We start from the raw sequence: 14,095 nt of genomic DNA on the forward strand, positions 1-14,095 counted from the left end.
GTGACAGACGTGACATGCTTTCTCTCCCCATAACTCCATAATACTCTTTTCCTTGCAACAGCCCGTTCTTCTTGTAACACCTGAGGGGAGTGCAAAGTGCATGACAGGTGTGACAAATCTGGGTGTGTTTTTTTACAAGCAATTCACTCCTGGCCTCCATCCAGAAACCTGTTCCTCGCTCAGTTTCAGGTTACGACTAAGTGATGAAACGCAATGGGGAAGTTCAAGCAGAATGTCTATCATTGTTTGTAGGCGGCAACTCCGGGAGGTTATAAAGACAGCCAGGAGTTCAGTTTCACAAACACGTCTCTTGGTTCATCCCTTTAAGAGCCTGGGTCTAAGAAATCACAGCGGAGGTGAGATCCAATAGAAATTAACCAATACGAGGGCAATGGCATGGCATGTGATGTATTTCTGTGTGGGTGGAAGAGACTTATAAATTGTCTTAAGATATTATTCTGTATTGGCTTTGGTTTTGCATAGGACTGCGCAAAAAACTGCTCGGCTAAATTTGCAGAAATAAAACATCTATCTATCTATCTATCTATCTATCTATCTATCATCTTTCTATACTGATTGCTCCCTGTCTTTGAGTTATTGGAGAGTACATGTGCTTTTATATAACTTTTACCATGTTCTATAGCAGCGATCTTCAACATGCCGATCTCCAGCTGTAGCAAAACTAAAATTTACGACATGTCGGGAGTTTTGCAACATCTGGAGACCTGCAACTGGAAGACTATTGCTCTATAATCTCCATAGAAGACCAAATATAGTGCAAGGGTCAGTGTAATATTCTGCACTGTCTATTTGTTCTAATTGTCTATTGTCTAGTTGTGATGCCTCTTATTGTTCAGATTGCAGGTTTATCCTTCGGTCTTCTATAATATATAATCTTAAAGGATATTGCTGAAGGTAGTGGATGAAGAGGGTGAATTGTTGTTATGGATGTTGGATGGATCTACATATTCCATCCATATTGGCAGGATATATCTAAACAAATTGTACCTGGTTACACTTATGAATAGGGTTGAGCTGATCTTGAGATTTCAGGATGGATTTTAAAATCCGATTTCCAATCATTTTCCAGCCGATCCGATCATGAAATTTGCCCGATCGCTGATCGGGAACCGATCTTTCCCGATCCCGATTGCTCAACCATACTTACGAGTATGGGGGCCTTTGCAGCTTGCCAACTGATGATATAGGTGGAAGAAAGATTGGGCATGCTGAATTTCAACACCTACACTTACTCTACTCTTTTGATTTAGCTGAGCCAAGCATGCATGTGTATAAGGGGGTTAGAAGGAATTGCAGTCAGGTGAACGAACATTGGGTCAACAGCTATTGAGGGTGTACAGGCATCTTGAGGAAAGCAGCAAATCAAGTGCCCAGATGTGGTGACTATTGACCGTCAGTGCCTGGACTCCCATTTGGCCACGTGTGATGGCAAGCAGAGGCTCCATCCATGTAGCCTACATTTTCTTGGTGGGGCCACCGAGCTGTCATATAAAGCATGCAGAATATGCACAATATATAATGCAGAAATACTTTTTATAGTCCGGTTTCACGACATTGCTGATTCAGATTATAAGCTAGTTAGACTGGAATATATTGGGATTATATAAATAAATTGGGGAAACTACCTATGTGACAATGTAAGGCTGGCCATGCACATTAGATAGCTGTTGAGTGAACACGTGGATGGAGGACAACTATCTCTCCTGGCACCCCCATACTTATGCATGTGTTCTCAGGGGAGAAAGTCACTACTAAAGGTACCCCAGATCTGTGGTTTGGGTATCTCCAGCACTCCCATTGAAATTAACGGAGTCGCTCTCGTGAATGGTGAAGGTCCCAGTGGCTGCACCTCTACTGATCGGTAGGTTACCCCTATCCTTTCGATTGAGGGTAACTTGCTGTTAATAGAATCCACCATAAGCTTGCTCACAGCTTCCTACCAATATAGGCTCTTAGGGGCAAATAACTTGGACAGACTGATCCTATTGTTTGTTCTGTAGATAAGAAATGCTGGAGGTATCTGGCAGCCACTCATCCATCTCTTACCTTTATAGTATTACCAGGCCAAGACAACGTACAAGTTAATGGGTGCATTGGCTATCTTAGCTGCACGGTATGCCCAGAAAGGTTTATCAGTTTCCTCAAAACTCAGTCTGGCCGCCTGTCTGTCTGCTTGGCAACCAGTGCCAAGAGATAAACCTGACCTCATGCCCCAATAAAGAGCCCTGCGATGATCCTTAAAGCCATAGTCCATTGCACCTGACCCTTTGCGTGCTTTGTATTGTATGCTGGTTGTTTGGTGACTATCACACCATGCATCTGCTTGCACAATATGCAGGACCATAAATAAACCATGTGGAACAGGAAGCAAAATCTGTGAGTGGAATTTTACAACTTAGTGATGGCTATAAAACATGTTCAGTAGATGTAAACAAATGGAGTGTGGCTCCAGGATGTCAGAGAAGGGGCCAAGTGGGCAGAGGGTCAATAATCCCATTCTTTAGACTTCTACCACCTAGTATTTCCAGTATGGAGAAGAAGTCCTAGGATGAGGCCAGTGCACATTAGCCTTGGCATGAAGGGTTAACCTAGCGCCGTCCAGCTGAATTTGTCATCAGGGTGGCACAGGTTAAGGAAAGCCATGTGAGGGGTGTGTGGTGCTGAGTCAGAGAGGGCACTGGCAATGTGTCAGGGCGTAAAATTCACTTAGAAAAAGGAGGTGGTGTAGCCCCCTAAAACTGTTGTGGGAGGGGGGCAAACTTAGAACCCTTTAAGTTAACCCCTTGCTGTCATCTTATAAACATTTTATAGGAAACAACAAGACTGCAAGGGTAGGGATTATTCACATTGTATGGGGTAAACACACTGGTTAGTCCTTATACTGGATATTTCAAGTATTTGGACCAGAAGATGAAGGACTGCGCGAATCCAAAGGAAATGAGTGGCAGAACTCTTTATTCCAGACTAACATCAATATAACACACAACGCGTTTCGGGATCCTTATCCTTATGCTAGATATGTGCTACTTTGTAAACCTCCTTCTCCCCATACTAATTTTTGATTTTCCCACCACTCTGCCCCCCAAAACCCACTTGACGTACGGTGCATATAGACCTTACCCCTCCTAATCCATTATCTACCCCATTCTAGATCCATTTCTCCAAAAGTGGTAGATGCGCCAGTGTCACGTCAGAAGGGCCTTAGTGCCTAAACTCAGTCAAGGCCTGCCATAGATTTCTGGCATAACCCATGCCAGTTATAGCAGATCCCACCTAGATTCCCACTCAATTCCGCCCACCACTATATAAAAAGTGATGTGCAGTGTCCAGGAGATGAGATGTACCATCATGTGTCCAAAAAGTTAAGGCCCAGTGTTAGACACATTTCTGGCGCAGCAGTAATGGTGAAGGTGGGCCAATGTTCTTCGGGCCCCTATCATGGCCGATTCCCGGCTCCCTCCTAACATTGCAGTAGGAGGAAGACTCTCCACACTAATACATAGGTCTCTTGTACAGATCACTCATCGACTGTAGATGAAATGTCAGAATATTTGGGGAATCTGGAAGGTCCGGTTCTACTGAATGTGAATTTTTGTTTTGAGGTTAAAATCTAAGTCTGACAGAAGTGACGAGTTTAGGGCAAGTGCTCAAAACATGGCCATAAAAGGTGCAAGTGACAGGTCAAACCTCTCGCGATTGTTCTAGAGCAAATACTAGCTGAGCACTTTAGGCCTAAAGCTTCTTCTTGAGTTGTTTTTGTAAACTCAGCAAATATAATGGTGTAATGTGCACAGATTCTGACATATACATAAGAAGTTACTATTTAAAGGGAACTTGACGTACTGAAAATTCTGTCTAATTTGTAGGTAGCTTGTTATAGAGCGGAGTGAGCTGAGCAAATTGATATACCATTCACTATATCTTGTATTTCACTGATATCTCCTCATCCTGGGCTTAGGAGTCCAGTGGGCGGTCTCACTAAGTGATTGGCAATGATCTCTATGCACTGTCACACAGGAAGCCCTGCCAATCACTAAGTAGAACCGCCCACTGGACTCCTAAGCCTAGGATGTGATAAACCATCAGTGTGATGGTTTTTCGGTAATTGTCCCATTGGCCTTCAACCCAATTCCCTGACTCCACTTAGCCAATAGTAAGAACTGGATAAGTGGCTGCCAGACACAGCGCCCCTTATCTTTCAGAAAACAATAGGATGTAACTTGTCTGATCCCTTTATCTCTCCGATGATGGATATCAGGAAACAGTCTTCCAGTTACAGGTAGCCCAATTAGAATCGCACGTCTAGGGTCATCGCTATGCAGCTACTTTTATAGTATGTAAACATTGTCAAGTCCCCTCCCCTTTAACCACAAAATCCCTTAAAGGTGACTACTGACTATTGATTGGCAGCAATACAATAATAAGGTGCAAGGTCCATATAAAATGCTGCATAGATACGCCGCTGTTACATCCCCTTTATGGTCAACACGGTGCCATAAACTGGGCTGGTGGAACTGTCCATGGGAATCAGAACAGACCTCATCTATGCTAATTATTCTTAATTATCAGGGGTAATTAAAATACATAAAACTCTCTAAGGGCAGAATTTTTGTAGGGGAATCTACAAAAGATGGGCATTTTCTGCTATGGGTCCTGTTTGATCATGGATAGAGTGTGCATAGATTTCCCATTGAAGTGAATGGGAATAGGAAATCTCCTGACTCTGGTTGTACCATATCCAATATTTCTAAAAAAAAAATGAACCTACCACCTGAACGTGATGTCTAATGTGCAGGTAAATTGGGCAGGAGGAGCAGAGCACATTGATATATAGGTTTGCAGCAAAAAATAATCAGAATATCCTGTGTTTTATTCATTTAAACCCTGACTCTTTCTATGCTTAGGAGTCCAGTGGGCGGTCCTAATCAGTGATTGACAGCAATTAAAAGTCTTTTTGCAGAAAACTAAATGTCAAACTTATCAGCTCCTATTGTCTATACCTTAGATAGTTCCACATACACGCTGTTGGAGGCGCCCTTTAAAGAGAGTCTGTCAGTAGTAAATTGGTTGTAAACCTAATACCTTTGGAGGTGATTCTACTATTTCCAAATATATCTCTGATAATTAGCTTTGGAACCCCATATTTATGAAAATTAATATTTTTTGCATATGCAGCTGAGGAGTACATTTGTTTTGGGGGCATGGCTTAGCTTTCCTGGGCTTTGGTCTCAATGCGTTGATTTATTCATATGAAAAAAAAACTTCCATCATTTGCATATGAATAAAACCAGAATTTAATAGAAAACGGGTCTCCAAAGCTGAATAAAGAGACATATTTGGAAACTTTAAACCCACCTCTACAAGGTACTTGGATCGGGTTTAGAATGAATTTACGACTGACAGACTCCCTTTAAATCAATATTTTTCAAAAAACTGAAATTGAAACAAAAACTTACAAAATTTCAATAAATCAGTCTCAGACGTGTCAACAAACCACCCACGGACCATAGGTTATTGACATACGTTTTAGTCCCCGCCAGGGGAACTTTTACCTGTTTTCTGCAGAGCGTACACCTTCGAGTAATATATTAAAGGTTTATTGGACTTTCCTACAGCGTTGTGTGTAGTCTTGTCATAAATGTCACTTTCTCGCTGGATGGATTAATAACAATGACATGGAAACCCCCATATATATGTTTATAGAAAGTGGTTTGGCTTTTATGAGGCTATTTCTTACTAGTATAAATTAGGAAGATTTGGGGATTATCATCTCTAAGTCTAAGTACATAAAGCTAAACAATTGGTATAATTATGGACATGTCAGAGTATAGATTTCTACCAGCAGTCACATGTAGACGCATACCTCCGATTATAAAACAACTTTCTGTGAATGAATAGTACAAGTGAGTATAAGAAACACTGTGATAGATCTTATCAAAGAAAAATGCTCCTTTCTCCATTTATCAGATTACTTTTAACTGCACACGGAGTCTTATGTCACTAATAGAATCTATGTTCATAGAAGAGATGGACTGTCAACCTTATGAACCAATCAAGTTTTATTTGACCGTAGAAGGCTATGGAGAAGGAAGGGGAGATGAGTTATTGCTGGGTGGATAGAAAAGGACTGAGAGAGTGAGTGAGTAGTTAAAGGGCATCATTCTACACCTCCATCAACTCCTGCTCTTGAGAACTGATTCTGGGACATTCAGAACTTTTCTCTAGCTCCGACCACTCCTGTGCAGTACGTTTTGATGCCTGAGTGGGTGGTCTCAGGCAAGAAGAGATAAGGGGGCATGAATCAGACCTCCCTGATGCTGTCCAAACAGAATCATGTCTTCTTGTTTGCTGTGACCCAACATTACCCACTTGACTGTAGAGAGCCTAGTTTATCAGGCACCAAAACGAACAGCATTGATTGCTCAGGAGCGGTGGGGGCTAGATGAAAAATTCCAGTTGTGCCAGAATCAGTGGAATAGTGCCTATTAATTGATGTAAAGAACTGCATTTGTTGGAGGTGGTGAAAGGTCTTCTTTCAGGTGGAAAGCAGCTTAATCATTGGAGAAAGGAGCATTTTTCTTTAATAAGATATATTATGAAGTTCCTTATATGTATATGTGCCATTCATTTATGAAAAGTTGTTTTATAATTTGAGTTCTGATTTAAAGCCAAAGTAAAAAAATCTAACTAAGAGTCTAATATGAAAGTGTCCAACTACTTATCCGGGTTCAGATTTACTTTGCATATTGACTTGTATGGTAGCTTCTCTTGATGTCACCTCCACTCCAATTCTGTCATATCTTACACTTCATAGAATGTCAATACCACCATACTTACAAAAACAATATATTGTATGGTGCATAGCAGGAACGTATGTAGGCTAACTCAGTGAGAAGGTTTAGTGCTAGAGATCAGTCTGAGATACTGAGAAATTCCCAAGTGTAACTGGAGAGCATACGGCTGTCAGTAGATCTCCACAGTCCCTTGAAGGAGGCTTCCCTTCTTAGATATTTATGGCATATTCATATGTTTGACAGATGAATGTCCCACCTCTGGGACCCCTATCTATCTCCAGAGTGGGGATCCACCATCTGCAGCTTCTGTGTATAGACAGGTGGGCGCCCATGTGCAGCTGTCTCTATTTATTTCCTTGGCATGTGCCAAAGAGCCACCACGCACATCGGTAGTGGGAGGGAAGGTGCAGGTCGCAGAATATATATATATATATATATATATATATATATATATATATATATATATCCTGCTATGTCATAAAAGTCTAACATGTTAAAAGCCCCTTTCCTCTAGCAAGCAGTGGGTTCAAGTAGGACTGATGCTATGTACTGTGGCCTAGCAGGGTATGCTTTAAAGGAACCTGTCAAGTCTATATGGAACACTACACCTTCCAAAGGTCCAAATGGACCAGGAATTTAGAGACCCATATAACCTGCAGTAACGCCATCCATCCCCACATTAAAGATGAAAAACCTTTATACTTACCTAGAGATGAGTCTGATGAGTTGCGTCAGACTCATCTCTGGTGCTCCCGGCACCTGCAGTTTTTCAGTGAAGACTGGGCATGCATTCTAGGTCCAGCGCATGCGCACCGAGGGGCAGGTGTACATGCGCCAGGTAAGTATAAATACAAATATATATTTTTTGCAATGGCATTAAAAGAGAACTTTTTGGGATACTAAATCCTCAGTCTAAAAGGACCTATTGGTGGTTTAGTGTCCCAAATTGCCCTGACAGGTTCCCTTTAAAGTGCACATGCTTACATATCAGCATTAGAATACCCCAGTATACACACTTTGCTGCACTGCAGGGAAAACGACCATTACATTATATTGAGGACCGAAAAACTTAAAGATCCTGAACCCCAGCCACACAGTTGACATGTAAATAAAGATGGACCTCCCCTTTAATAAGCTTATTTGCATACACAGGACCTCGGTGTTAACTGGAAAACTATCCGCTTATGTTTATAGTGTCCCTATTGTTATGATGTTAAATAGTCAGACAATTCTGTTTCCTTATTTACCGCTTATAATTCCGGACCTGTGACATGTTTCAGATACATTCAGATAAGCAACAGAGGCCCATGAAAAAATTTGGTAGTCCCTCATCTTTTTCCAGGGTATTCTAGCATGAGCTGACAATACGATGGTCCTTCAAGTTACAATATTAACCCCTTTCTGCAGCAATCATATTTTCATTTTTGTTTTTTACTCCCTCCTTTCCAAAAGCCATAACTTATGCAATGCAGTGGAGACGTGGCAACTATGGTGGCTGCGCAGCTCCTGCAAGGCCACCATATTTAAAGACCCCACATCGTAATAGTACAGTGAAATAACATGGAGCTGGTGTGCTGGTGTCCAAAGGAGCAGCACATCCTGGCCCAAGTAAAGAGACATACAGAACATGTAGTACTGCACTATTGTAGGGAGGCGCTGTTAGGAGGTCAGTCAGTGCATGCACCTCTGTATTTCAGGGATTTTCCCAGTGACAAGATCATGATGATTTGTTAGACTCTCCAACCCAGCATTGTGTCTAGTTTCAAGTTACAATGGTCTGGAAAAGATCAAAGCTTGTAGAAAATATTGTATCCTGAGCCTCTGCAACATGAGTGACCACTGTACATGCGGGTAGCTTATGTATGCTGGTAGCATATATATGACTGGGGTACAGAGAAGACTATGGCGGGTAAACTCTAAACTATGAACTTCTGATCCAAATCTGACAACTCCAGGAAGAACAAAGAGAGACGCAGATTTGTCTGCAGTTGTGCAATAGATGTAATGAAGCCAGAAATGCCCCCTCTGTTTTCCGTGCATGAACATTCCTCTTTCTTCATGCTTGCTGAGTGGGTTGTCTCTTACATGTGTGTTGTACAAGCTATGATTTGTGTTATGAACCAGATGTTTCCCCAGCAGATCTTCTTCCCCTCTCACAGCATCCAGTCTCAGACATTAAGGGAGCAACACTGCAGGTGAATCTCCCTTCTCATCCACCTCAAGTATTTATTTTTTACACTTACACTAGGTTCACACCAGTGTTCGGGTTTCCATACTCTACATCCATATAGGATGCTGACCCTGTCCACTTAAAAAGCGGTTACAAGTGGAAACGTGTGAACCCACGGACTATAATGGAGTACTGAATCCAGTGGATGTAAAGTCCTTCTTGTAGGATTTTTCTGACCACCGATTTTAGGTGGATTCTTCGATGGAGTGTCCAATGGAGACTCCAACGCTAGTGTAAATCCAGCTTTAGGTTTTTTTGGAGACTGAGGACATCTCTGAGTATTTGCAAAGGTATTAACAATACAGTAGACAGTGGTCTAATTTTGCTGAAACAAAAAGAAAGGATTGCTCATGAATGGTGAGTGAAGAGTTGAAGTTGGTGGAGGTGATTAAAAGTCTTCTTCAAAGGCTCAGAACGATAAAACAGCTCAATGCCATTCACTTTAATGGTAAAGAGCTGAAGTTCCATATCATATATACCAAATTTTCTATTTCCCGTGAGAACCAGGGTCAAGCAACGCAGTACAACAGGTTGGAGGACACTCATAGGTATAGAAAAGTGTTATTGGAGAATGTCGCAATATTTTGTAAAGAATTGTGCTACAGGCAAGATCTTGAGCAGTTGTCTATCCTTTACTCTTGCAGATGAAGAAGCTGATGCTCCCGGTGGTTCTGATCTTATCATTTATGCTGTGTCAAGGACAGCGCACAAGATGCAAGGATCCCTCCGAAGAACATTTAAGACAAAAACTCTATAGAATATTACCAGAATCCGCTTTTCTCATCAACACAGAACATATTCCTGATGAGAAGATGAAAAAATGCCCTAAGATTGTCAACACCTCCTCAGAGCTGATCCAAGACAGGAGTATCTCCCCATGGTCCTACAGGTAAGATCGAGGGTAATTGTCAATGAAATGTCTTCGTATGCTATGCCAATAACTATTTACTCACTTGCCCAACGTAATACGCGTCTATATTTCGATTGTGATAGGTTAGTAAGTGTAGCAGGATTTCAGGGGCTACGATTGAGATAAGAACATTTCAAGGTCGGTTGTAGGAATAGGGTGTGATCTTGTATGAGCAAAGCTTACGACGTAAATGTAAAGTAATGCTGAAATATTTAAGGGCCGAATGAAAGATATGGGTGGATGTCCTGGACAGAATTTTTTGTCAGCTTCGCGTAGGTGGTGGATATATTTTGAGATAAGTGTAAAGTCATGGAGACATGGATGAGTAAGAAGTTTGCACCTTGTCATAATGAGGAGTTACCTGCAGAATTCTGGAGGTGTGGAAGGCAAGGTCTAAAGGCGTATGTACTATTGTGACAGCTCATGTGACTGTGGGGGGGACACCTTGAGAAAGGAGACCTGTTTCCATACCAGTACGACCAATGCTCTCTGGAATCCCAGGGGTTAGCTACACTCAACGTGACATACTCAAGTCATGAAGAAGACATTGGGCATAGAGACCTGCTTCTGTTATGGCTATTGTGATGGTGTCCAGATGCACCTGAGAAGATCCTAATATCTATCTATATATGTATAGTGGTCAAATAATTCCACCATAAAATGCCTAAAGTCTTCCATATATGAGTGATCACTGATCCTGAATTTCCATTTTTGTTTTTAGAATCAGTGAAGATATGAACAGATACCCCCGGGAGATTGTTGAGGCCTACTGTCTGTGCAAAGGCTGTGTTACCTCCAAAGAAAGTCGGATGGTCAGTGAACCATTCTACAGAGATGTCCCGGTCTTATACAAATCATCAAAATGTAAGAAGTCTCGATACATCTACAAGCTGCGATACATCAAGGTTGCCCAGTTTTGCATCTGTCGATTCCACTGAATACTTCTGACCAGGACAACCCTTCCACTTTGACGTCCAATGTTAAGAAGATACCTACCTTGGTTTGACTTAATAGTCTGTGAAGTACATGACATACATCAAGGGTTTAACGGATTAACCTCTCCCATACATTGATAGCTGTACTGCCATAATCTGAAAAACCATATTTTTGAGAAATTTTTATACAACAAAATTTTTTTTAAATCCATAACGCAACCAATAAAATGAAGGACAAATCCAACATTACATTAAAAGAAGTAACCAGACGGCTCTGAAATGGCCAATCCAATCCAAAAATGACCTTGTGTTTGGTTAATCCAGTAAACCCCGAGTGGTCTGGATGTTTTTACAGTCTCTCGAATTTGGATCATTTGTGTGCTGTTTTTGTACATTGTGTAACTAGGACAGTGAGATGTTTTGGGTCTTTTTCTAAGTTCTTGTGCGTCTTTATTAGGCGACGCTGAACCTTGACTGACTTTGGTATATGGATATCTCACTACCGATAAGTTTCTAGAAGGACTAGCACTAAAACTTTTTTTTCTTCTTTTGGCTAAAGGAGTAACAGAATGTATGGACTGTTGTTATGTGTGTTTTGTACATGCACATTTGGCTGCACTGCTGTATAAAGTTGAGCTTGTCTTGTTTTTATGCTTTTTATGTAGAGTTTATATCTTTTATTAATAAAATGAAGAAGGACTATATCCAGATCAATATTTCTGCAAAGGGTCAAGTGGGACTTCTCTTCTTGGGACTCAGATCTCAATCTTTTTGATACCCTAAAGGGAGTCTACCACCACCAAAATGACTTCTCGTGAACATACCTTTTGGTGTCAAAGTGTGACCTTACTACCTGCACGCGTGCACGCGTGACCGTGTAATTCATGGTCATGTGTACGGGCCCATAAAAATGAATGGGTCAGTGTGCACCCAAAAGCACACTGATCTCGGCCTTGGTCGTCTGCAACGGGCATAAGGCTAAGGCCCCTTGCAGATGGCTGTGTGCCAGTTCAGTGTGTTATCCGGGTTTTTCCCGAATAGCACACTGACTCATTAATTTCTATCGGCCCACGTACATGACCGTGTATTACACACATCAGTGTGTGGGCCGACAATCCAGGCCGCAACACTCAAGACAGGTCCTATTCCTCTCCGGTTTTGTGCTTCCGCAGCTTCTGTTCATTGAAAGAATGAAGCATGGCCAGATGATACCCATGTGCCCTCCTTACCGTTCCATCACAGCCAGCCTGTGACTTTCTGCTAGGGGCCTTAAGCCCCACCTTGACAGAAATTAAGAGGGGTTTTTTTGCATCTAAGAGCTTTTTTATATTTTTCATTCCTTTTCAAGCCACTCTTGACTTTGGCTCAAAAAATACAATAAAAAATAGATGTCGGCAACGTGGGGCTTTACTTTTTTGGCCAACTGAACTTTCACATTAAAAAGTGGTAGACTTCCTTTAAGTTAATGGAATTGTCCAATGGGGGTGTTTTTTCTTCTGAAGGGCTCATATTCAGAAAAAATCTGGTTTTGACATGGTTTTTGACACTTTTTTTGATGTGTTTTTTACTCCAGCACGCTCTATTGACCTGGAAAATCTTCTTCAAAAACACGCTAGCAGTTTTTTACGCCGCCCTTTTATTTCAATGGGTTTTTCAAGGTGGAAGATAGGTGACGGCACTAATTTTTTTTTTACCTCTAGCTGAAAAAATCCTTCTTAAAATACAACAGGCAGCCAATATATTAAGACTAATTCTATGTACAGTGAAAAACTAAGAATGCTTTCAGAAATCGAAGGGTTAAATTTATTTTTGTCAATTATCAAATTGAAGTGAATGAAGAAAAACGAAATGTAAATTCCATCAATATTTGGTGTGACCTTTGCCCTTTGCCTTCCATCAATTTTTCTCGATACCTGCAGTTCTAGAAGGAAATCGGCAGGGACGTAGTTCCCGCCATCTTGGAGAGCTAAGCACAGATCTTCTGTGGATGTAGGCTTGCTCCAATCCTTCTGTCTCTCCATGTCATCCCAGACAGACTGGAGGATGTAGAGATCAGGGCTATATCTGTGGGGGCCATATCAATATCCTGGAAGGGATGATGGGATTTGGATTTCTCTTTTCTTTGTGCACTTAATTAACCCTTCTATTGCTGAAGCGTTCTTACTTTGCAGCATTTTTTTCCACTACTGCTTAAACTTTAGCATGATACTATATATGATAGATATTTGGTAAATGGGGTTATGACCTTTATGAAGATATATGTAGAAGTGCACCATTGACTGCACCATTGACTATTCTGAAATATCAGTTATTTCCGGTAAGCTACACAGTGCTTGGATATGACACCCCGTAGTGCAAAATAGTCTTTCTTAGGGGTCGACAACTTTACCTTTCCTTTAGCTACGTCTGAACTTACACATAACAGCTCTCACCTGAGGCCCATGATGTAAAGATCTCACAGGAGATCTTTCCCCCTTGAATTGAGCCATATAAAACTATAATGCACTGCATTTTATAAAGCAAAGGAGTATTCCATAAAGTCAGTATATATGCTGGGGTGTACAGACTTTGCCAAACGTTGGACAAATCCAAAGACCTGTCTGATGTATATTGGGGGCTCCGACTCATCTGCCAGGGAACGGAAGGATTGGGCACAGTGTTGGAGGAATAGTGGGCTCAGACTCTAATACAGTAATGGTCCAGCAGAATATACCTAAATTTGAAGGGTATTATAATCTATTTGGAGGGTGGGCACCCAGAATCATTTTATCCAGTGGGCCCATGGAATCTCAGTCTAAAACTGAATGCACGTGTTAATTTTACATGCTCAATCGTTTCGTTCTCAGGTAAGATAAGTAGAGATGAGCGAACACTGTTCGGATCAGCCGATCCAAACAGCACGCTCCCATAGAAATGAATGAAAGCACCTGTGACGCCGGCCAAATTAAGCGTCACAGGTGCTTCCATTCATTTCTATGGGTGCGTGCTGTTTGGATCAGCTGATCCGAACAGTGTTCGCTTATCTCTAAAGATAAGTCATCGGCAGAGTTGTCTACCAATGACTTTCTCTGCTCTGCCGTTCCAAACACATGCATACTCAGCCGAACCAAGCTTGCATGCGTATGTGGGAGTTGGGTTGAATAACTGTTTGACCGCCAGCTATTAAAGGTAATGGTCATCTTCTTGGTCTCCGTACTTAACCATT

General features: G+C 41.5%; 1 protein-coding gene across 1 annotated transcript; it reads left to right on the forward strand.

Annotated features, from left to right (window-relative positions):
- Positions 1-270: 270 nt before the first annotated feature.
- LOC142208828 (interleukin-17D-like) lies at positions 271-13,763 on the forward strand. The gene is made up of 3 exons (XM_075277577.1): positions 271-356; positions 9,690-9,934; positions 10,677-13,763. Exons 2-3 carry the CDS (start codon positions 9,690-9,692, stop codon positions 10,891-10,893), a joined length of 462 nt encoding a protein of 153 aa, XP_075133678.1. The 5' UTR covers positions 271-356; the 3' UTR covers positions 10,894-13,763.
- Positions 13,764-14,095: the final 332 nt, after the last annotated feature.

The sequence above is a fragment of the Leptodactylus fuscus genome, chromosome 6, assembly GCF_031893055.1.
Source record: "Leptodactylus fuscus isolate aLepFus1 chromosome 6, aLepFus1.hap2, whole genome shotgun sequence".
NCBI lineage: Eukaryota > Metazoa > Chordata > Amphibia > Anura > Leptodactylidae > Leptodactylus > Leptodactylus fuscus.